This window comes from Alosa alosa, chromosome 3 (genome assembly GCF_017589495.1).
Source record: "Alosa alosa isolate M-15738 ecotype Scorff River chromosome 3, AALO_Geno_1.1, whole genome shotgun sequence".
Lineage (NCBI taxonomy): Eukaryota > Metazoa > Chordata > Actinopteri > Clupeiformes > Clupeidae > Alosa > Alosa alosa.
In genome coordinates this window covers 8,863,260-8,885,477 of record NC_063191.1, presented here as the reverse complement: position 1 = coordinate 8,885,477, position 22,218 = coordinate 8,863,260, and the positions used below count along the sequence as shown (strand labels likewise).

At 42.2% G+C, this 22,218-nt stretch overlaps 1 protein-coding gene and 1 pseudogene across 2 annotated transcripts in view; one reads left to right on the top strand and one right to left on the bottom strand.

The window, feature by feature from the left end:
* Window positions 1-276: 276 nt before the first annotated feature.
* LOC125291590 overlaps window positions 277-22,218 on the bottom strand; it is a 76,702-nt pseudogene continuing 54,760 nt past the window's right edge.
* The window catches only part of LOC125292338 (UDP-glucuronosyltransferase 1-6-like), a 34,109-nt gene continuing 22,283 nt past the window's right edge, over window positions 10,393-22,218 (top strand). Inside the window, exons 1-2 of one of the 2 annotated variants that reach the window (XM_048239570.1) lie at window positions 10,393-10,848; window positions 15,178-15,776. In XM_048239570.1, the coding sequence (XP_048095527.1) occupies window positions 10,557-10,848; window positions 15,178-15,776 (891 nt within the window). In that variant the 5' untranslated portion in view covers window positions 10,393-10,556. Of the gene's footprint in view, window positions 10,849-14,772; window positions 15,777-22,218 lie in introns of those variants that run through there. The other variant, XM_048239567.1, reaches the window with a different exon arrangement.

The window sequence follows — 22,218 nt, the reverse complement described above, 5'->3', positions numbered from 1 at the left end:
CACAATTTACCTCAGGATAATCAACACTCCCTGATTTGCAGTTTAAAGACACCAAACCCTTCAACATGGTGGAGGTGCTGCTGTTCAGCACATCAGGGACTGAATCAGGTTGTGCTCCATGACAACAGTTTCCAGCTGATTGGGACCCAGCCATTTCTTTGAAGTACAATAAGACATATTTTTGTCTCATATTAAATGTCTTTGTTTCTTCCTAGTCTCCTCTCCTATAGGTTTCCCTCTCAGTGCGTCATCCCTGATTCAGAGTCAGTATCAGCTCTAACTGAGCTGCTCTGCTCTTACTGAGGCCTTCACTGGTAAGATAACCAGAGGAACATTTCTGGGAGTATAGAAGTATAGAAACACTCTCTCAGTGAACGTGTGTGTGAAGGTGTGTAGGTGTGTGTTATTATCAGGGTTAGAGAATGACAGCTCTCCTCTGTCCCAGTCAAGCTGCACTCTGATCCTCTGGAGTTTCTGCTGCACTTTGAGGGGAGTGAAGTCATGAGGAGCATCTGCTCCATATACAGCACCATTATACCACATACACCACACTCCACCCATGGAGAATATGTCTCCCTTCCTCTGGTGAGACTCTGTCATCACACCCACATGCCACCATGTGTTCTCTCCAACCTCCACATCCCAGCAGTGAGTCCCTGAGTTAAAGCCCTCAGAGCCCAGAACACTGGCAAAGTGATCAAATCTCTCTGGGTTATCAGGAAGCTGCTGCTCCTTATCACCACGTCTCACACTGGTCAGATCCTCAGACAGGATGAGTCGTGGGTGTGCAGTGTTGGGATCCAGAGTCACAGGAGCTGCAGAGAGAAAGAACACACACATGAGCTGAACACTGAGTGATGTGTGATGAGGATGTGAATGATGGTCATTATTAATAGTGGTGTTACCAAGTGTAATGGCAGGAGAAGTAGTAACAGTGAAATGCTCTTTAGTCATCAGGATGAAGGATCACAGCTGTGCAGGAGTGTACTCACAGGAGAGGGATGTTAGTGGAAGGGAGGATCATCACTGACCATTCTCATGCATTTATATCCCTCTTCCTCTTTATATCTCTCTTCATCCCTCTATCAATTTGTCTCATATGTCCATCCATCCATCTCTCTCTTACAGTTTTTTTCAACTGCTTACACACTAAATCTTTGCTTGTCACACAATTTTCTAAACATGTCTTCCAAACATCATAACCCCACACCAAATCTGCAAAACCATACACTAATTCTCAATGTTTGACTCAGTTTTCAATTTACTAAAACACATTTTGCAAAACACCACACACAATTTTCTACTTAACACACACACATAAACACACACACTTTTCTTTGGAAAAAGCAAAGTACTGTAATTTGATAGTAGTCAGTCATTTCCATAGGCAAAATCAGCTTTTTCAGAACTCCATGTACATCTGGTGGTCATTGTATTTTGCTTTGCTTTGTTCTTGTTGGCTGTAAAATACTGTATTCGCAACAGCAAATTATTTGGGAAAAATCACTATTTTTTGGTTTCAATATTGCTTGCATTTTTACTGTGTATTTCAACTTCTCTCTGTAGATACCGTAACTTTCACTCTTGTGTGGAAATACATAAAGCCTATGAAAGACAGAAGAGCGTTTTTTTGAGCAACAGTGTGTACATGATGTATCCAAAATGTCATATTATGCATGACAAAAGTGTTTGTAATGTGAGGCTAATGTTTGATTTAAAGATGTGTTTATGACATTTTGAATGTTGTGTGTCATTTTGCTGGAGATTTGAGGCATTTTGCATTTTGTGTGAGCAATTGTTGGTTTTGTGTGTGGAGTTTTGAAAAATAGACACAGAGTTTTGAAAACGTGTGTAAATAGTTGTAAAAAACTGTAATGCTTATGAATGTGTGTGTGTGTGTGTGTGTGTGTGTGTGTGTGTGTGGTGTTCTAGTGTGTGTGTGGTGTTCTAGTGTGTGTGTGTGTATGTATGTGGTGTGTGTGTTTGTGGTGTGCTAGTGTGTGTGTGTGTGTGTGTGTGTGTGTGTATGTGTGTGTGCTTGAGTGTGTATGTGTGTATGTGTGTGTGTGTGTGTGTGTGTGTGTGTGTGTGTTGTGTTTGTGTGAGAGAGTATGCCTGTGTGTGTGTGTGTGTGTGATAAGAGTGCATACTCAACCTCCCCCTCTACCTCTGTGTTTCTATATCACACTATTCTAAGGCATTGATAGAGTGCATACTCAGTGGTTAAAGTGGGATTTGGCAGGTGGGGCAACCCTAAAACCCGTTGGACAACATATTGAGTATCGTGATGTAGCAATACTTTTTGGACAAGAATTGCTAGCTTCTTTGTCACCTCTGTACACAAAAAAAAAAAAAAAAAAAAAAAAAAAAATCGTTGGTATGAAATAATATATTTATTATTAATTCATCTGAGGTGGCGGAACTGTGCTTCTCCCCGCTCCCCCCCACTTTAACCCCTGTAGAGTGCATACTCAACCCACTGTTCTTTATAGATCAGTGACTCAACCGTACTGACTGAGCTCCATCACACTTCCCTTCCCTTCAGGAAGCGTGCCCATGTTCTTCATGCACACCACGCCTCCGATGACCTCACAGCCAGCCCCCACTTCTGACACCATGTGTAGCAAAGGAAGAGAACAGTGACCCCACCGGGTCTCAAATCCGGGGTCCAGGGTACTAAACCTGCAGACTGACCCAAACGCCAAAGAGCCAGGCTCCTTAGTATGGCAGTCAGACTCAGAGTTCATACTCAACCGTTTTTACTGCCTTATAGACCTTCCCAGTCTAGAGATCTTTTGCTACATCTTGGTCAATATTGAATGTTTAAATATCCTATAGCACTGTTTTTATTTTTGTTACAGACTGACACATTGACACAATATTGAAAAGATTCTAATCAAGCGCCCCCAAACCCCCCCCGCCCAACATACACACACACACAATGTAGTATGTCTTCCTATAGCACTGCACCAATGTTGATCAGATCTATTCGTTCCTTGATGATCACTTGATTGATTATGGCTACATGTAGCAGGATGCCAATGGCATGAACTAATGATGTGGTATCAAACACACTCTACCTGTAGTGAAGAAGGGTCAGTGTGCATATGATGAGGAGGTTTGGATGTGTGTCAAGGCTCTCACTTGTCCAACTCCAACCAAGCAAAGAACTCCTCATCAACACCCCCAGAACACACAGAACAGCCATAACATCACCCACAACCCCACCTGCATTCATAACGAATCTGCATCACCCACAACCCCACCTGCAGTCATAATCAATCTGCATCACCCACAACCCCACCTGCATTCATAACGAATCTGCATCACCCACAACCCCACCTGCAGTCATAATCAATCTACATCACCCACAACCCCACCTGCATTCATAACGAATCTGCATCACCCACAACCCCACCTGCATTCATAATCAATCTGCATCACCCACAACCCCACCTGCATTCATAACTAATCTGCTGAAATGGTAAAGTGTTGAGAGTTTCAGACTACGTTTACACGAAGCAGGGTATTTTCCAAAACGAATATCTGGCCATCTATTTGCAAATAATTGCAAATAATACTGCATGTACACGAGACCATTTTTTAAATGTGTTTACACGAACCCGTGTACATACATGCTGTCATGAGCACGCCAAACCACAGTGGCAGTCTAACGATAGCCTCAAGCTCACATTAACCAATCAGAACCCTGAAAAGTCGCACGTGAGAACATGTAAATGTAAACATTGGTCGCACATTTGGTGTACTTCTGTCGCATACTGTGACGTTGGCTGCCCAAAACTCCATTTACCACAGTTTAGAACCAAACGCATAAACGGAGTTTAAAAAAAAAAAACACTTTGGCCGGAGTTTTTTTGGATAACCGTTTTACGGGGCGAATTCTCCGTTTGCGTCTAAATGAAAGGCTCACACGTAGGGAAATGTCTTCGTTTATAAAAATACAGATGCTTGTGTAAATGGGGTCTCAAATACCCAACACTCACCCTGTTTTGATCAACACACCCCTGACATCGATAAACGCAGCCAAAATAGTCCCCAAACTCAAAAGCCCTTTCTGTTGCCCCCCGTCACCTGCTACTTAGTTGGGTCATCTATAGCAGTTCCGTGACCGTGGAGAGCGAAGGTTCGTTTCTCACTAGATTTGTTATCTATAAAGGTTAAAGAAAAAAATTAGCCGGGGTGCCCCTCACAAAAATGTGGGGAAATTTTGTGAGAGCCCTATATCCAAAATGGCTGCCGTAAGCCAAGCTGGAAATTAACTTTTTAATGGTTTTGTCCACAGTGCTGCATAACACATGGTTTCTGAGACTATTTGGGTCAAGAAATTCATAAATGATGTAGATTTATTGATTTGACCTATTTCTGACCTTCAAATTCAAGATGGCCGCCAATTTTTGGCTCTTTAAATGTCGATGTTTCAAAATCGTCATAGAATTGTAATATTTGGCTCAAATGGAAGCTCTGCTCCAACTGAGTTCAGTTATGGAGCAAAATTACAACATACACATAGGTCATCAGATGTCTGTAATTTTTTTATTATTTATTTATTATGATTTCTTTATTGAATTAACTAAAAACACTCTCCATCTGAATCTGTTGAATCTCCACACTGACTCCTGTCATCATCACTGCTACTCTCATCTGAGCTTTCATGAGGTGTGAGCTGCTGGGGCAAGGGGGTGTGACGCACTGGTCGACACTTTCCGTTCACTAGATCCCAGCTGTGACCAATGGGAGGAGGATGCTCTTGCAGGTTGTAATGGAGCTGGAAATATGTAAGGTAGTTTGTCCTTTCCATATGAAGATTCAAAGAGTCATCATCAGATGGGACATGGATTGTACACTTATTCAGCAGGCCAGGCCAGAGTTTCCAAATGGCACAAACTGAAGAATAAGAGTACAATCCGTCTCCCACCTGATGATGACTCTGAGTCACACCTCATGACTGCAGTGATGATAAGAGGAGTCTCTCCGAGAGTGAGATAGATTCCTGACAGGTAGCCGTCCAACCACATGCTCATTGTACCCCTACCTATGAGCCTACTTCAGTCCATCAGCCCGACTATCACACCAGCTATCACATGTGATCAATGCTTCGCTAACCTCTGGCACGTTTCCAACAGCATTTAAAATGGCCCGGGTAACATCGTTACTTAAGAAAACTTCTCTCAACCCTGCTCAAGTTGAGAACTACCGTCCTGCTTTACTCCCACCTTTCCTATCCAAAGGTATCGAACGAGTAGTCTCCAAACAGGTCTCTGAATTCCTCTCACAGAACAACCTTCTGGATCTAAATCAATCTGGGTTCAAGAAAAACGGCTCTGCTGTCTGTAATAGAAGCCTTAAAGGAAGCCAAGGCGACCGCTCTGTCATCAGAACTCATTCTGCTTGACTTAACGGCTGCCTTTGACACGGTTAATCACCGCATCCTTCTCTCTATACTCTCTAACATGGGAATCTCTAGTTCTGCTCTGTCCTGGTTTGAATCCTACCTCACAGGATGCTCGTTTAACGTATCATGGCTTGGACAGCTGTCCGCACCTCACTATCTCACCACAGGGGTCCCCCAGGGCTCAGTGATGGGCCCTCTTCTCTTTGCTATCTACACCACCTCTTTGGGACAGATTATCCGTTCACATGGCTTCCCATACCACTGCTATGCAGACGACACACAGCTCTATCTGTCCTTTCCACCTGATGACCCCTTGGTCTCGGCACGGATCTCTGATTGCCTCTCAGACATATCTACATGGATGAAGGCAAACCACCTCCAGCTAAACCTCTCAAAGACTGAAATGCTGGTCCTCCCAGCTAAACCATGGCATCAACATCAAAATTGACTCCCTGTCTGTTACACCAACCAGGGCTGCAAGAAATTTAGGAGTCGTTCTCGACAACCAACTAGCCGTTTCGCACTCTACAACATACAGAAAATCAAGACTTACTTGACTCAAGATGCTACCCAACTCCTGGTACAGGCAATAGTCATCTCACGACTCGACTACTGTAACGCCCTCCTGACAGGTCTCCCAGCCTGCACAGTGAAACCCCTTCAGATGATCCAGAATGCGGTGGCGTGCCAGGTCTACAAACAACCCAAAAGGGCACGTTACCCCGCTGCTCATCCAGCTACACTGGCTACCTATGCCCGCCCACATCAAATTCGTCTCTAACGCTTGCCTACAAAGTAGTCTCCGGTTCTGCTTCCACCTACTTGAATGCCCTCATATGACCCCTTGGGGGCACATGCTACCTCCTGACCGCTGCGCTCCTCAGACTTACGACGTCTAGCTCTGCCACCGGTACGCTCAGGTCAATCCAAACTTTTTCATTTGTTGTTCCTTGTTGGTGGAACGCACTACCAGTTCCTACTAGAGCAGGGACATCCCTCTCCATCTTTAAAAAAAACTCCTGAAGACCCAGCTCTTCAGAGAATATCTCCTCTCGTAGCAAGTCTCTCAACTATGCAATATCCAGTATCTGCATATACCCCCACACACACACACACACATACACACCACCCCCACTCCCAGACTCAAATGAAGCAGTGCCTAGTGTGGTGTAGGCAAGTCTAAAGTAGTGTTGTTCATTCTTTCCAGGAAGAGCTCAAGATCAAACTGCAGCCCCTACAGAAGAAACTGAAGACCTTTAAAGAAGTCAAACTCATCTGTGACCAAACAGCAGCTCATGTTAAGGTGAGAAATGCAACATCATCTAATAAAGAAGCATCATTGTCTAATTATGTTATCAGTAATTTTTTTAAAGTTAAGGATCATTTCAACATGACTGAAACATCTGCCTATAGTTAAATTGAATTAATGATTTTGTCATGTAATCTTATTTAGACTCAAAGCCAGACCACAGAGAGGCAGATCACAAAGGTGTTTTTGGAGCTTCACCAGTTTCTACAAGATGAAGAAGCAGCCAGGATAGCTGCACTGAGGGAGGAAGAGGAGCAGAAGAGTCAGATGATGAAGAAGAAGATTGAGAAGATGAGCAGAGAGATCTCATCTCTTTCAGACAAAATCAGAGCAATAGAAGAGAAGATGGGAGCTGATGACATCACATTCCTGCAGGTAGGAACCATTCACTGTCTGTAAGGGTGTTGGATCTCTAACTCTTAAAGGAGAATTCCGGTGTGATATTGACCTAAAGTGTGTTGAAACATGATACCGAGTGTGAACGTATGTCTCATAGCCCATCTCGGCTTGTCCCCTGCACTCCAAAATCTGGCGCTAGTTAGCCAATGCTACCAACAGCTTTTTCAATGGTGGTGCTTCGGCATCGGGCTAGCCATGCAAATAAATCACTGTTTTACACCATTTACGAGGCTCAATGTATCTCCACACTTCATTGGTAGACTTCCGAGGGCCCTGACATTTAAAACGAGACATTGAGAACTTTGAAAAAGCAGGTGGTAGTTTACTTACAAGACGATTTATACAGACAGTATCTTCATGAAGTTTAGCGTTTGCAGCCATCTTGAATTTAGTCACGATAAATTCGGCGGCGAGTAAGAATGAACAGGTATGATAAGGGATCAGATTCCAAAAATAATTCAGTGGAAATGCATGGATTCCAGTTTCTTCCAGTAGCAGCAACTGGAATCCATGCATTTCCACTGAATTTTTTTTGGAATCTGATCCCTTAACATGTTTCAACACACTTTAGGTCAATATCACACCGGAATTCTCCTTTAACCCTTCTCACCCAGCCTACCCCTTTTTACTCAGCATAAGTATACTTTACATTTGATGTTTGTTAACATTGTTAAATTATGGTGATTCACTAGCCCCCTACAGTATTTAGAAGGAAGGAACCAGTTATGTATGCATTATTGTAACAGATGGGCTAGGTTATTGGTAAAGTGGTTGAATAGCACACTACACATGCGCACACACATGTACACACATGACACGCACAAACACGCACACAAACACACCCTCACACACATGCACCCACACATACAAACACACCTACATATAACACACACACAAACAAAAAAAAAACACACACAAAAAAACTAACTGACATGCAGGAACACACACTCAATAAACACACACAGAAGCACACATAATACACAAAAACAACCACACACTGCACACACTCAATTACAAACTAGTGTTGTCACGACACCAAAATTGTTTTTTCGATACCGATACCAGGTCAACAATTGCGATTTCGATACTTCTTCGATACTTTTCAAAAAATGTATTTGATTTGGGGGCCCCCACCCATGTCATCAGTAATATTGAATATAGTGTGATCACCACACCAGTGGCCATCCTAGATTCTGCTGGACTCTCCACACACACACAAACACATACAGAAAATAATGGCTTATGTCATATGTTTCTATTTGATATATTTTGGATATATTTTAATCTGCATAATTATCAGTGGCTAAAAAAATGTAATTTGTATACTTCATATTGATTTTTAAAGTATTACACTTAGGCATATTCTTTAATGTGGTGTGTAGGGCTAATTGAATGCACATTGGTTGTGTATAGGTGTAATTGAGTCACTTTTTTTAAGAAATACGTGAGAGTAACCTTCAGCCTCACGGTTTTAGGCTAGTGAATAATAGTTGTGCATACTGTAGTTGTTGGATATGTGGATGCAATTCATTATGTTTTCTATGTCATTAGATAAAATAAATGTTCAAAATATCAACAAGTCGAAGAAAATCTTTCTGGGATCATAGAAGAGTGTCTTGCAATGTTCATTAATGATTTTTAGTGACCATTCCATGAATGACAGACATTACTTGAGCTAGCGGGATAGTTAGCAAGGAGCTCTCTCCAGATGTAAAAGTTTGCCATGGTTGCGTAGCCTATTTCTAAATGACGTTAAACCCCCCAAATCACATAGCCTAGGTAGGTTAGCAACACAAACTTGAAAGATGCAAGTGACCAAATCAACTTGATATTAGCATATTATTATGTGTTACAACAGCACTTAAACTAGCAGTAATGTCTCGCTGTTTATGGCACGACAGCTGCGCACACGTGTGAGGAGAAATGACGCACAGGCTTTAGGGGAGGAGGCACTAAAAGCATGCCTTGCACCCACGCATGTTAGTTCAAAAGAACACGATCATTCTTAAAAGTATCGATACTAATAAAATTAGGTATCGTGCCATTTTTAATTTCAGGGTATTGCGATACTTTTGTAGTATCGGTGCACCCTGCAACACTATTACAAACACAAAAAAAGGAACAAAGTAGGAAATGAACACAATTTGACAAACGTAACTTATTTTTGTGGAAAAAATGTGCTGGACTGGGCGGCGGTCATATTTTATACTGCTCTGCGGTACATCTAGTTCAATATCGAGTTCTTATTTTTCATGGAGTCAGATTAATCGTGGTTTCTCATAATATTACCAGTCTGTCCTATTGTCGATACACGTTCAAACGTGAGCGGCCAACGCAATTCTCATCCTCCGTGACGAGCGCATTGTGCTGCTGTCGTGGAAAAAACGGTCCATTTCCGAATCCAATGAACAATTTATCACTTAACTACTTACTAATTAGCACTCTGAGACAAGGCGTCCGAAGGAGACAATGCAAACAGGAGATCTCTGAAGACTGTTGATCTTTATTCACCGTATTGCAGTGATAGTCCAGCCTAAACGATGTCCAGACCAGGTGTCAAGCAATAAGGTTATGTGAGATGTCATCAGGTGGGGCCCCCCGATGACATCTGACTAAAAGATGGCTGCGGCCTATCTTTTATACTCCTTAACCTTGGGCCCTCTCCTCTCGCCACTCTCGAAAGACACTTGTTGGCCAATCAGCATCCACCAGGGTTACGACTATTGGTGGAACCCATTGTCTCATCAACTGTCTTCTTCTGGGTTTTTCCTAGATTCTGTTTTTTTCCAGTTGGGTGTAACAGGGCTTCTTATCTTGCCACCTGTTACTTGGCCTTGCTGTTACCACCATTACATCATCCAATTACATCATCCTCTCGCTCTCGACCATCTAGCCAGGTGTCACTGTGAACTCCTTCACCTCCTCGACCATCTAGCCAGGTGTCACTGTGAACTCCTTCACCCCATCGACCATCTAGCCAGGTGTCACTGTGAACTCCTTCACCACCTCGACCATCTAGCCAGGTGTCACTGTGAACTCCTTCACCCCACTTCTTGACTGCTGGTCTGGTCTGTTTAAGATGTGTACAGGCCTTGAAGTCTCATAATAATTGCAGTAATGTCAAAGTTTATAAAAACCATCCATGCATTCGTTAAGTCATAGAAATCCACCAAACTGCCCTCCCCTTTCAGAAGTAGAAATTAAATAACAATATAGCCTTTGTTCCATTTTCCCAACGTGTTTCTTGTGCCCTTGTTACCTGGTGATTAATCTGATAAGACGCCCAGTCCAGTCTGGTGAAAGGTAAACACACCTCACAGTAAGTATGATTGTGAGTCAGTGAGGAAATCCTGAGTCACCATGAGTCTCTCCCCAGAAGCCTAGCATAGAAAGTCTTCTTGACCTGCCACAGTTGCACGCCAATCTGACTTAGCCATGGCTGCTGCACTGAAGTCCGTCTGGAGTGCCCTCCCTGGGCTGCTAATCGCCCTCCTGTGCCTGGACTCTGCTAAGGGTGGGAGGCTGTTAGTGATACCAGCAGACGGCAGCCATTGGACCGGCATGAAGACCCTAGTGGAGGAACTGGGGAGGAGAGGTCACCAGGTGGTGGTCGTGATCCCAGAGGCCAGTCTCAGCATGGGCCCTTCTGACCACACCACCACCCTGACCTTTCCTGTGCCCTATACCAAAGGGAATATGACTAAGGAGCAGGAAAAATCCCTGAACCGTTTAATGACCACAGATGTCTCCACTGCTGTGGCAAAGTTAAAGAACTACTGGATCACCATAACCATGCTGAGTCATGTTGCCATGAGGACCTGACAAGGAGCTGATGCTGACCTTACGGGACTATGACTTTGATGCTCTCCTCACCGACCCGTTTTGGCCTGTTGGAGTAATCGTTGGGGCGTATCTGGACATTCCGTCAATCTACATCCAATCATCTCTCCATTGTCACCTCGACATTACATCCACGAGATATCCTCACCCTGTTTCATACCTGCCACGGCGTTTAACACACTACAGCAATCGCATGACCTTGTGGGAGAGGGCCGTCAACCTGCTGAGGTCCTTACTGGAGCCTGTGGCCTGCAGTTGTCTTTACAGTCATGCAGACAAGGTGGCCTCTGATATCCTGCAGAGGGACACATCCATTGTGGAGCTGGCGAGTAACGCAGCACTGTGGCTGATGACCTTTGACTTCACCTTTGAGTTCGCCTTGCCTCTGATGCCCAACATGATTCCAATTGGTGGGATGAAAGCAGAAAAGCCTAAACCCCTACCACAGGTGAGTTTTGTTTTGAGGTTATTTCAATTGATTTTTTTCCAAATTTTAGTAGGCCTCCGCCCTACTGTTTCCCAGTAATCCGTGCATGCGTGTGTGCTTTTGACCATTATGGCACGTTTGTCCGATAGCTTGTCTGTTACAGTTTTTTTCAAATGCTTACACACTAAATCTTTGCTTGTCACACAATTTTCTAAACATGTCTTCCAAACATCATAACCCCACACCAAATCTGCAAAACCATACACTAATTCTCAGTGTTTGACTCAGTTTTCAATCGACTACAACACATTTTGCAAAACACCACACACAACACAGAACAGGAAGCAACTTGATTTCATTTTTCAAACACAACCAATCAAAATGCCACACTAAATCACCAGTGCTTCACTCTCTCTCTTCACATGTGTAAACACTCATTACTCTACGGAACACCATCTAGTCATTGCCTTAGTATAGGCCTATAAATAGATACTCTATGTACAGTAGGTATGGAGCCTTTCAATCTGGCCCTAGAGGATTTCAGAACCAATGCAAATACTTTGAAAGGAATGTTCTACAAAAAGTCGACTTTATGTACAGTAAAACATTTTTCTATAGACCTGTCATTTTGCTGGAGATTTGAGGCATTTTGCATTTTGTGTGAGCAATTGTTGGTTTTGTGTGTGGAGTTTTGAAAAATAGACACAGAGTTTTGAAAACGTGTTTAAACAGTTGTAAAAAACTGTAAGTAAATGTAAGCATTGTGGAAATGTGTTCACTGACTGCATATTGTGTGCAAACAACATGAAATGTGTGAATGGTATGGCCACAAAAGGCCGATGCTGTGATAATTGTGTTTAGAGTTTTGAAAATGTGACAACTGGTTGGACAAACGCTTTTAGTGAAAAAAAACTGTAACTTCCTCCAATATGTAGTGTCTTTATTATGTGACAAAAACTGAAGACTGGCCTAACTGACACAAATAGGCTCGGAGCCAAGACATGGGTGGCCCATAGGAGCAGCTGCTCAGCAGGGATTAAATAAAATGAAGGCCTAAGCATAATTCATTTTGAAACTTAAATGTAGATCTAATTATAAAAAAAAGCCATTAAGATATTTTAAGTTAGAATGAAAAATTCAGAATGCAGTGCCTATTTTAGAGATGGGTTTTATTGTAGGTCTAACACACTAGGCTTTGTTTATTAATTAGCAAACTGTGTAACTGATTGGCCGAAATAAGCTATTAATACTTGGGAATATATCCTTTGAACAGACATCAACAACTATGATCAGTGAGGAACAGGAGTTACCTGCACTTACTTTACTCCTAATTAGCTGTGCAAACATAATTTCATTTCGGGGTCTATGGCGCGTCCATAATGCGTGCTGGCTGCGTTTTGACAGGTGCCATGTGAGACTAGTGCAAGACAGCAGGGCTTGGATTTAAACATGTGAAACAATTTCATCATAGATTGCTTTCAGGGGCTTCTGGGGAATGCATGGAGTTGCCTTCATTTATTTAGAGAGTGAATAAAGTTGTGAAACAGAGAAGTATCTTCATGTAATCCATTGATTTCAACAATGTAACTGTATTTTAAATACCAACTATTTAAAATGTAACTATAACAGACAGTTACTCATAATTTGTATTCTGAATAAGTAACGCCAGTACATGTATTCCATTACTCCCCAACACTGAACAGGGTACAGCTAGCGTGCTTCATGAACCAATGTTTAGGAATGGTAGCCTAGAAAATCCAGACCCTGGTAATCTAGAAAGATTAGGGTCTGGCCACGAACAATGTAATGGCCCAACTCTAGGGGTGGCGTAGATTTGCGTGGGGACCGAAGGACGTGTCCACACCAATGTCAAATTACGACTGAAATGTCCCCACCAATATTCAGGTTGAAATGGGGGAAAAAGCGCTCACATGCGCTACACAAAGAGTTAAATCATTTCTCACTTCAGTGCTGCGGATCATCTCGTACAGATCTTGTAATGTGCAGTAGCCTAAGTGTAAATTACGCTTACGTTACATAACTACCACTGAGCCGCAGTCTTCTGCGCAGCATGGCGCAGCGTTTCAGCTTCACTTCACTAAGGCATATGAAGTGCGTCCAAATTCACCCATTCTTCTCGGTTGAACTCCTCGAGAAGTAGGCTACTCATCTAATGTGTCACATGATCCTTTTCTCAGCTTTTAAACGGAGCTAGCCACTATTTTCTGTGATCAACAGTTTGCGAGAAAAATAACTTCAAGAGATTTAATAATTATTCTCTGCGCCCATCTCCACATCCATTCGTCTCGGTGGAATATCGTAGGCCTACACACTCTTCACGCAACACATGGCAAACCATATATCAGCATAAACAGCAGACCTTACCGAACACAAAGGTGTAATGCATTCCCGTGTATAGTTAGCTGTTCCAGAGTAATCCGGTTTTGAAATAAATTGTAGCAAAATTCAACATGGTCTTTCGGCTTTAAGCATTTCTTAAAACTGAGCTGTGCTTACATCGCCTAGATATCTGTAATTATTAGAATCAGAGAATATACCGGCAGCTCACGGTTAAGAGTTTGTCAATGTAGCCTTAATGATTTCTTTTCACAAAATGCTAAGCATGCATGTATTTAAGTGTCTTAAAACTGAGCTGTGCTTAAATGGGTCAATGCATGATTTCATAACAGACCAAATAGAAAATAAAGGTTAAATGTTAAATATAGCCTATATATCTGTACATATTAAAATCAGATTATGTAGGCTATAGTTAGATCAAGTTGGACAGTAGCACATTTTAATCATGGATAGTAGTTGGACAGTAGCACATTTTAATCATTTTATATATCTATAGTGGCTGGTGAAAGAGCTGAGTGGCTTTTCTTTGGGGGTTCCAAAGCTCGGACCAAACCTACGCCCTTGGGTGGCAACAAGCATGCATTTAAAAATATCACTACACACAATTGGATAACACTAGACACCAACGTTGCAGCGCTGTCTTGTCATCAGTTTAGCTGGTTCCCCGGAATGCAAGGGGGAAAAGTAACTTGCATCATTGCCAGAGTGTCTTGGAGAGACAATTCCATTGTGCTCTCGCGAGAACTCTGGATTTCCAGGGTACAGGAATGCATTAAAGCCTACACCTTCTGCAGTATCCTTGTGCTTTGTCGAAATTCTTCTGAGTTTGAATCAGTTAATCAAAATTAGACACAACAACTACTGTTGAATGTTAGCCCTGTCATTAGTTTGGGCATTCTGCCTCCACAATTAGACATAATAAATTATTTAATTTAATATTTGGATGGGTTCATATCAATTTGGACAAGCAGATGGCTCAGAATGTATGTGGTGTTTGATCAGATAATACATTTCCCTGTTGTACAATGCCCTGATGTATAGCCCTTTACCTTTGTGGCTGGCTGTCAACACTGTTGTGTAATGTTTAACCAGAAAAGATACAAAGTCCAGCTCACTGAAAGGGGAGCAAATGGCATTTGTATTTCATTTGAGACTCCTCCATGGCTGCTGTGCTGACATCCATGATGCGTGCTGTCATCGCGCTGCTGATCGCTCTCCTGTGCCTGGGCTCTGCTCAGGGTGGGAAGCTGTTAGTGATCCCAACGGACGGCAGCCCCTGGAGAGGCATGAAGCCCCTGGTGGAGGAACTGGGGAGGAGAGGTAACCAGGTGGTGGTCGTGATCCCAGAGGTCAGTCTCAGCTTGGGCCCCTCTGAGCACACCACCACCCTGACCTTTCCCGTACCATACACCCAGGAAAGCTTTGACACAGGCTTAGACGAAGATCTGCTCCAATTAATAAACACTGATGTCTCCACTGCTGTGGCAAGGTTTAGGAATTACTGGGACACCCTGTACATGCTGAGTAATTACACCATGATGGCTTGTGAAAGCATGCTGTCCAACAAGGAGCTGATCCAGACCTTACGGGACTATGAGTTTGATGCTCTCCTCATTGACCCTTTTTGGCCTGTTGGAATCATCGTTGGGGCTTATCTGGACATTCCGTCTATCTACATGAGTGGTCCTTATCCTTGTCCCCTTGACATTATTGCTACAAGATGTCCTCACCCTGTTTCATACCTGCCACTACGCTACACACTCTACAGCAATCGCATGACCTTGTGGGAGAGGACCGTCAACCTGCTGAGGTCCTTACTGGAGCCTGCGGCCTGCAGTCGTCTCCACGTTCATGCAAACAAGGTGGCCTCTGATATCCTGCAGAGGGACACGTCCATTGTGGAGCTGGCGAGCAACGCAGCACTTTGGCTTGTTCGGTTTGACTTTACCTATGAGTTCCCCATGCCTCTGATGCCCAACATGATCATGATTGGTGGGATTATGTCTACAAAGCCAAAACCGCTACCACAGGTAAGTTTGACTTGGTCTGGTGATGGCCCATTAGTTTCAGGCCATTTTTATGTGTACATAATTTAATGTATCAGAGATGCATTAGAACAGCTGCTGACTCCATTAAGACCATGGGTGGGGACATTTATGTTAACAAAACGTGGTGCACGGACATCACCATCACTGAGAGTCACTCGTCAGCTAACCTAGATTATTATACGGCTCTTCACAATGCTAGTAGAACGCTCCATTGACTTGAATGGGATTTCCCAAAGTTCTAGCGGTAAGATATACAGTATCATGTAATTACCGCTGCAAACATATAATTACCGCTGTCAATGGCAACGGGTTTTGTGCTTACGATACGTCTTTCATATCACTACGCAAGGACTGGAACTTCATTCAAACGTGAAAGCAGACGGTTGATCAGCTGTGTTCTAAAGAATGTTTGATTCAAGTTCAGCAGCGTGTGTTGCGAACTATTTGTTTCTCAGCAAATGCCACGATGAACGGTAACAAATAGGCTAGGTTATGTAGGCTAAAGTCATATCGTGGGGAGTTTATTATTTCGTTTTTGGCAAGTAGCCATATAATAAGCGGGATAATGTTTAGAACACCGGTCATTACTGTGAAAATAAGTCCCTTCAGGGCGGAACAAGACCGTTTCGCCCTGTCGGGACTTATTTTACCAGTAATGACCAGCGTTCTATACATTATCCCTTACGTATCTCATGGTTAAGTGTAGACCTTTATTTCTGCCCAGAGGGTTTACATCAACTGTAGTAATGGCAGCCATCGGATTGGGAAGGGGGAAATCCCGAAGTGGTGCTGGCTAACTGTTGCCGTGTAGACGTAGAGTCGGTAAAGCACCCAATTTACTTCTGCCAGAATTCCTGTTTCCATTATGCCACTGTATTGAAGTTCTTGCGTTGAGACTAGATTACAGTGTGTTTTCACAGTACTGCGTTTTTCTGCGTTTTCAGCAGTTCAGCTACGGTAACCGACTAGAGCTTCTGGGTAAATAACTATGTTAAATTGGGTGCCTCATTGACAATTTTATGATGACATAGCCCCACCCCCAACCTCTGACCTTAAAGGGACACTTCACCCATTTGCATTAAGCTTTATATCGTTAGGAGCCCAGTCATGCTTTTGAATGGTCGTGCATCATTCCCTCATTTTCCCCTGTGACGGGAGAAATACGGATTTCAATGTTGCAGGTCCAGCTTTCAATGATGTAAAAATCATCATTTTGCATCATTGAAAGCAGGAAGTCCCATATCTTTGTAGAGGGGGTGAGACACAAACACTCCTTCCTCATATTTCCAGGGGGTGGGACCTACTCATGCTACAGACCTATTACAGATAAGTGGGTGGGACTTAACTTGTAGATACTAAAAGATATGACTACCATCTTTTTTTAAGCTAAGCTAACAGGCTAGGCTCTCGCTTTGTGGAGAAAGCTGATGGTTATGGATTTGGCAGACGCCTTTGTCCAAAGCGACACATAAATACAAAACAACATAATATTTAAAATTGAACAGGGAACAGATTAGAGTGTTGGTCAAATATAATAAGGAGAATAGTAATAATAAACAACAATATCAATTCAATCAATAGCCTGATAAAAAATAAGCAATGAAAATGAGGGGAAAGGCAATAATAAAACAATAATGTTCATTCAATCAATAATATAAAAACAATGACATGGTGAGACTACATTAAGGAGAATATCAATAATAAACAATAATGTCAAATTAATTAACAGCCTAATGAAAATAAAACAATATTATACAAGTACATGTTGAATAGGAATGTCTTTAGACCCCTCTTAAACGACCCAAAACTACCACAGGAACGGAGAGCACTGGGCAACTCATTCCACCAACATGGAACCACTGAGGAATAGAGTCTGGAATTAGACCTAGTTTTTATGACTGGTCGACATAACAGGCGCTCATCAGAAGACCGCAGTGGGCGGTTGGGGATGTAAGGCTTGATTATTGAATTAAAATAACTAGGAGCAGATCCAGTCAGTGTCCTATAGGCCAAAGCTGATAAGTAACAACGATGGCGGATGGTAATTTTGAAATGGGGCAAATGGGGATTCTGAAAATCTTGTGTGCGAATACGATGCATGTAACTACCTGGCGCTGAACAGTTGAGGATGATTGAGGAACTAGGAGGCCTGCAGCAAGACCTGCCTGTCAGTTAGTAGAAAGCCCGGACCGGCTTGAGCTGGGGCGGACTGGTGGGTCTTGCGAAATCGGCTGAGGAAACGGCAGTAGGCTACTATGCATTTGGATGTGCAGTGGCCTTACCCAGGTAAAAACAGAATAGCATTTTGTACAAGAAACGTATTATATAATATAATTATAATCCACCACAATCTAGTTAGGCCTACGTCCAACAATGTTCCTGGGTTTCCAGGATTTCGGGTCAACATAAAAAAAATTAAATTGAACTTGCTGATTGATGGGTTCAAGGAACCAGCTGTGGAATATCCATCCTTGTCTCAGCTGAAATTGTATTTTAAGTACACGTTAAGATCTTAAAATTAGTCAAGGCTACTCAGTTTTTCTCCCCAATTCCCTGATTTCTCCTCATTTCAAATGTTGCCTTTTAGGCTACTTATTATGACGTACACCAAAAAGGATTCCCGGGACACTGTAAGACCGGGGTACACAAACTTGGTGGGTACATGTACCCCGACACAAAAGGATAGCATGGAACCGCCATTCTTCAAAACTTTGATCTGTAGGAACCCATTCTTCGCTTTTGATCTGTAGCCCCCCCCGCTGGACTGGACCCCCCGAAAGGAGGGTAGGGCAGACACAGTTCTCTGTGAATATCTTGAGAACTGTAGGGCCTAGGATGACCAACTTTTTCCGTATGTTTGCCTCCAGGGGTCATGTTAACCCATTCCATGTGCACACATGTGCATAAACAGATACACACGCACACACATACATTTACAGTAATCATAATGCATGACACATACTCACACAGTAGACATATGTACGCATGCATGCACATGCACAAACACACATACGCAGGCAAACACACAAGCACGCACATACACACACCCACACACATAAACATAAATTTGTACACGCACACATGCACACAATTTACGGAAAATTTTCATTTTGTCCCCGGGGACCAACAATGGACGCTTCCTACAAGGACTGTAATTTACCGCAGCGAACATCTAATAAGGATAGGACGATGTTCACATGAAGTGTAATTCCCATTTCTTCTTGAAGCCGAAATAAATCTGAGGATGTTTATCGGACATGCTTGGTTTTACTGCAGGTAATGCTAATCTTGTAATATCAATAAGGACCTAGGTAATGTTACCGTTAGCGCTTGGTTGAGTGATGGAGGCATTTGATTGATTGCATTTGTAGAAAACTATAAATGCGGTTATACCAAGCAAATGTATAGCAGCACTGTTTGTATCTTTTCGACTGTCATTTATTGCACGCGTGCTACAAAATCATTCTGTGCAATGGAAGATTTACCAACGCTACAATCGTCTGATACAGTTTTGCCTATACATGCGGAGACTGAGACGCCTGTTTATTTTGTTTTAAGTGCGTGCAGGGTGTGAGAGGGGAATCGATGTGCTTTGATTACAGCTTGGTAGTTGTAGTCTGTGAAATTAAAAAAGCACGCGGTGTGAAGTATCCAAACAATGACACCTTCATTTCATTATGGCTGCTTTAGCAACACACCCTAAGCTACTGTGTAGTGGGTCCCATTTAGAAGTGGCTACTTCATTCGCGTGCTTTCCTTGACTCATGGAGTTGCGTGAATGTTATTACAACTTTTCGCCACGATATGACAGTTTAAGTCCGCTTTGATACTGTAAGGCGAAACCATTGGTTTCCAAAGGAGATTTTATTTGTGTCGCCAGCATAGCCTATTGACAATTTATGTTGTAAATAGGCCTACCTTATAATCCTACCTGTAGCTTAGGGAAGCTAACAGCTTTCTATTAGGATCTAGTTTGTTAGTTACCGCTTTGTCATAACTCCCTGATGCATTTTTGCATTTAGAATAGCCAGAGCGTGTATATCTCAAAAATTAAACAATATCGGTGCCTATGGACTAGGGCTGGGTGAACCCAGCCTGATCTGCCCGCCATTTATTTTTTGATTTCTTAAAAGATTGAGCTTGGTCTGATGAAAGCCAGACTAGCCATGGACCTCAGTTACACAATGCAAGGGAACATGAATCAGCCTATATTTGCAATTTAACAATAACGGACAAAAGTTCTTCAACTTTGGCCCGTTAAAATGTGTATGAACAGTCTAGCTGACGATTTCATCAAGGCCCATTTGGACATGTCAGTTATTTGCACCACTGGTTAGATGTAAAACAGCATTTCGTTTCAGACTAGGCTACTGTTACTTAATTTGTGCATTAACAATAACGTTTCAGACTACTGTTACTTAATTTGTGCATTGACAATAAAGTATTACATGAACTAAAGATGACTAAAATCTTATGTAGAAGAAGAAACATTCACAAAAAATCCATCCATCCAAAAAATGACCTTTGTTTTTGATAGCTGTTGAAAACGGCATGGAACTGACAGAGATGTTTTTGTTTATAAATACATAAAAAAATAAATAAATAAATACATAAATAAATAACATTATGCTGATACCTTTTGCTTTTCCCAAATACAATGTAGCCTACAGGTGTAAGTGACCTTTCATCAATCCAGTTGCAATGGATGAACTGTGATGAACTGCCCTACTTGTGATTGTTTAGAGATTTTGAAGGTTTTATAACAATGCTACATCTTCTTTGGCTATTCTACAATCTATTCACCTTTTCAGCACCAGTAGGCTACTTTCTGTGCAGCCAAGATACACACACTCAGGCATGCCAAACAAGCATACACAAAAAGTTTCAAGAGTGGGGATGGAGTAAAAGATGGAGACAAATTGAAGTGTGATTTATTTTCGCGGAACGGATGTACAGGACTGAGCGGCGGTCATATTTTGTACCGCTATGCGGTACATCTAGTTTTATTTCACATTAAACATTAGGCCTAAGCCTACAACTAGGCTCCATCCATCCATCCATATATACAGTGCAACCGGAAAGTATTCAGACCCTTTCAAGTTTTCCACATTTTGTTATATTTCAGACTCATCTTGAAATGGATTCAATTTTTTTTTCTCATCAATCTACACACAATGCTCCAACACTGGAGTGTAAATTTATAAAAAATAAGTATACAGACCCTTTGTTGAACACTTGAAATTGAGCTCTGGTGCATCCTACTTCTATCAATGGTCCTTGAGATGCTTCTACAACTTGATTAGAGCCAACCTGTGCCTAAATTAAAGGACCAATTCCAAGAACCCATTCTAGCCTATTTCCAATTTTCCTAGATCTAGGCACCAATCAGAACCCTTGAGGCGGGCTTTACACGATGACAATAGCGCACCCTGTTGAAGAAGCCGGGGTTTTTAAAAAAAACATCAACGATTGCTGCTGCCGCTTGTTTGAAGCTGCTATCACGTTGGTTTAAGACAGGGAGTTAGAAGTTTCTTAACTGCTTCCTTATGTTGGAATATGCAACATTGTACAAACATGTAAGGGGTACCTATGTGATATCTGCAACAGTGGTAGGCTACTGAAAACGGTTTGATATTCTGTTCATTTATAGGCCTACAGTAGCTGAACACGTAGCCGACAGAAAACACATAGGCTACTTTTGAATTGGTGTGCTATGCGAGCATAACCCGAATGCTACACTTCAGTGTTTGCCTTGAAACAATTCCGGCATAATTTCTTTGAACGTTTCAGTCTCTCGTCCCCCATTCCTAATATGTCCCGGTCAGCCAGAAAGGACATTGAAACAAAATGCTCGTTTGAACGTGAACGGTTTTGTTCAGAGCTGAAAATGCAATTGTGTTTGACAGAGGGCAGATGTAAATTGCTAGTGACAAAAATATTAGCTTTCAGTATAGCACGATGTCTTTTAGTAAATTAGCCCACGCTTAATTAAAAAAGTGGTTAATTCTTCCTGCTTCTCCCTACAACCAGACAGTGTTGCAAATTGTGTGTTTCCCACTTAAAATGGGACCCACTACACAGTAGCTTAAGGTGTTTTGCTAAAGCAGCCATAATGAAATGAAGGTGTCAACCATTCTTTTTATAGTTTTCAAAATGGTTTTTTTTAACTTCCAACAAAATTACGCTTTCACTACAACGATGCGCCATTCTAGTGGACCTCCCTATTGCGTTGGCATTTTGATCGGCGTAATTTGGGAACGCTTTTTGAAATGGACTGTAACGGCTTATTTGACCCACATTACTATAGAAGGGTCTGGTTTCAACCGGCTAATATGTACCCAATGGAAAGAAAAAAAAAAATGATCACCATATGTTGTCAGAGAGTAAGGAAACACTTTGAAGTAATGGTTTATTTGACAACATT